Consider the following 3,275-nt stretch of genomic DNA (forward strand, 5'->3'; position numbering starts at 1 on the left):
ATTAAACTAGTTTGGTAAAGTCGTTGACATCCGTAATATATCTAAAACTGAAAAACACGAAATCACAAAATGTCAGTCCGAAGTAATCTTTCTTCGTCTTTCAGAAGGCCAGCCGTTTGCAGCATATTAAAACAGCAGTAATACTTTGGTCATCTAATTTGGTTGAGACAACATTTATTAAGGGAGCCACCACATTTCTATATGAAGCATTAGAGTCAGAAAAAGGGTTAGAGTGACAAAGATGTTGAGTGTTTTGTTTCAATTCAGACAACGTGATTCGACACAGGCTGGCAACGAGATTCCTGCCAAATTTCCTACCACATCTTTACGGTGTTGATGACTGAATACACTTAAAGACGTCCGAGTAGGTCCGACCCCTCTCTTCTCCTTCTGAGCCCAATTAACTCCGTCCGACAAGTTACAAGACGCATCTGCGGTGGTCGAAGACGGCCGACGGTTTAACTTTCACCTCCCGTCAATCGACGACCGAACAGCATGGCGTTGACAACCGGATGGCAACGTTAATGTGTAAATGGTGGCTTAGATGACTAACCGACTAAGTCCGACATGTGTAGTCAAGTCGATTTCTTGTCAATGAGTGTGGTAACTCTCCAAGAACATCAGGTTTTTATTTGTGCATATATACAAGGTATAATAATGATGTACCAAATATTTTAGTCATATATTCTATCTCTGAACCTGAACAATTAGCTGAATCATTCATTTCCATTTATAATCATTTCATGACAGTTATGGCGTGTAATTATTGGTTTGTTTGTTTTGGAAAATGTTTCACTTTCTATTCTAAATCATACTACGTTTAAACGTCCCGACTGTTTAATTTTAGAAGTACAACACCTTTTGTACAGTCAATAGCCTGAACAAAGGTTGACATTTTGGACTTTGAATTTTATAGCAAGATACGTAGTGTCGAATTAAATCTTAAGTGTGAAGTGTGGTGTGGTCGTGACCCTGTACCGCATGATTCAATAATGACACGAGAATGACAGTGATACTAAGCGAACACATTTTAAATTTTGTTTTGTGCAGTAATTTCCAGAAAGTTATATGTATGTACGAGAGAGATAACGCTTTTGCTCAGTATGTGTACTGCGCAAAAATAATTTATTAAAACTTTACAAAAATTCAAGCTTTTTTTATGAGTACCTTTTTTATGAGTAACACCAAATAAACAATAACAGGTTTCAAATTTAAAAAAAAAGCACAATGAATGTTATGTTTTACAATTTTTTGAACGTTTGTATACATTTTCATTTAAACAGTTTTCCGAGTGTTAAATCGGGCCCAATGACCTCCCTTTATGGAAATTAGGAGCGAGTGAGGATCCAACTTAGCAGGTATAGTTGTTTGGTTCGATGGTGATACTTCGAAGGAGTTCAGGAGCTGATACAGTACAACTTTCACTTCGCAGAGGGCGAATCTGGAACCTGCAAAGCAAGCACGAGTTATTTTATACCTGATACAAGCATCACCATCATTTATTTATCAACCTATTTATTTAAATTCAACTCTCAGGCGAAGAAAATGACCACAGCCCGCCACGCTGACCCAATGTGCGCGAGGGACTTTACACGTTTGTGAACCTTCTGAACCTACTTCGACGTGCAGGTTTCATTACAATGTTTTCTTTCACTGAAAAGCTCATGGTAAATTTCAAATTATATTTCGTACATAAATTCAGAGAAATTGAACTCATGGCCTCTGCTTTAGAGGCGGTAGGTAGGTCAAACCATTAGGCTGTACGGTTACGTACAACATTAAACTTTGATTTACTGCATTGACACGATCTAGTTCTAGTTTTATTTTGCTGTAGTAAGATGTGTTAGTTCTAGTTATTTTCTTGACATGGTATATCGTATTATGAAATTTTATTGCATTTTTAAGATAGTTACCAACACCTAAACAATAAACATCAATAACATTTAACATTAATATTTAATATTTAACATTTTCATTTACGATTAAACAATATTCCTTTTAAACTTATAACATTTATTAATTCCATCAACTACTCCGAAAACACCCACGTGTCGTGATCACGAAGTAACATCCTGTAAAGACAAACTATTTTGCCTTTACAAAGACATTCATAATTAATTAATGATATCGTATTGTTAAGTGTAAAGGATTTAATGGTAACCAATTCAAACCACACGGGGCCAGTGTTAGTGCCAGCTTTGAGATAATTTCTACAGTTTATGATGACGTTTATGATATTACGACGGGACAGTGATAGCTTCTTTGGGAAGACGTTTACTTAGCTACACCAGCACATGAATTTAAATTCAGCCAATGAGTTATAAATCAGGTAAAGAGAAAATCCGTCAGATAATGTTTATAAACGTGTTACAAATAAGCATTATAACCAATAAAGTATAGACGGCGACCAATACAAGTAAAGTGCCAAAGATAGATATAGATAGGGACGTCGACATTTTCTTTCTTTCACGCAATCAGTTCCTTAACGCTTTGAAAGAGCATCCCCAAGTTATAAGTTATAAGTAACAACTAGACAGAGCAAAACTTCCCACTATCACCCCTCCACACACACACACACACAAACACACACAAGCCGCCATACAAACAAATTCAATTACACAATGATCTAATGATTGTAAAAGACAATTTAAAGTCGTATAATCTTGAAGAATAATATGATTGTTTTTTAATGTGAATTTTAGTTGAAAGATTTGGTATTTCATTTTTCTTTTCTCTTTTGTTTTTTCAAATCTTAGTATTAATTGAAAATTTGACTGTTGTATAACATCTGAGAAACAGCTTAAGTAACGTCAATATAAATGTTAAAAGGTCAAACTTTATAATTGGCTTTATAATTTTTTAATCTACAATTGTATAGAAGATGTAATAGCTGTTAAGTTTGCTTATAAATAAATAAATAAAATAAAATAGAATTCTTGATAGATAATGTGAAGACAATGAAAAAACATGCACGGTTTGACTATAACTTTTAAAATGATTATACTAGACTAAATAGCATTTGAAGTCCTAAGAATATTCGTGTATAGGTGACACGAATAAATTCTCACCGATGCAGTTTCTGGGTCCAAGTCCAAACGGCATGTAGGTATATGGCTGGATCTTGTGTTTGTTCTCTTCAGAAAACCTCTCAGGGTCGAAGTTATCAGGGTTCGGGTGGTACTTAGGGTTGCGGTGAATCGCCCATACCGGGATCGCAACAGCTTCGCCTTTGCGGATCTAATAAATGAAATAACAATGAAAAATCTAATTAGAAG

General features: G+C 35.1%; 1 protein-coding gene across 1 annotated transcript; it reads right to left on the bottom strand.

Annotated features, from left to right (window-relative positions):
* Nucleotides 1-1,230: 1,230 nt before the first annotated feature.
* Nucleotides 1,231-3,237, bottom strand: LOC113239589 (cytochrome P450 9e2-like; the record flags this gene model as incomplete). The annotated part of the gene is made up of 2 exons (XM_026476643.1): nucleotides 1,231-1,448; nucleotides 3,069-3,237. Coding segments are annotated over 2 exons (342 nt in total), but the record flags the coding sequence as incomplete, so codon positions are not given.
* Between the last annotated feature and the right edge of the window lie 38 nt (nucleotides 3,238-3,275).

The sequence above is a fragment of the Hyposmocoma kahamanoa genome, unplaced genomic scaffold, assembly GCF_003589595.1.
Source record: "Hyposmocoma kahamanoa isolate Upper Pololo Valley unplaced genomic scaffold, ASM358959v1 99916, whole genome shotgun sequence".
Classification (NCBI taxonomy): domain Eukaryota; kingdom Metazoa; phylum Arthropoda; class Insecta; order Lepidoptera; family Cosmopterigidae; genus Hyposmocoma; species Hyposmocoma kahamanoa.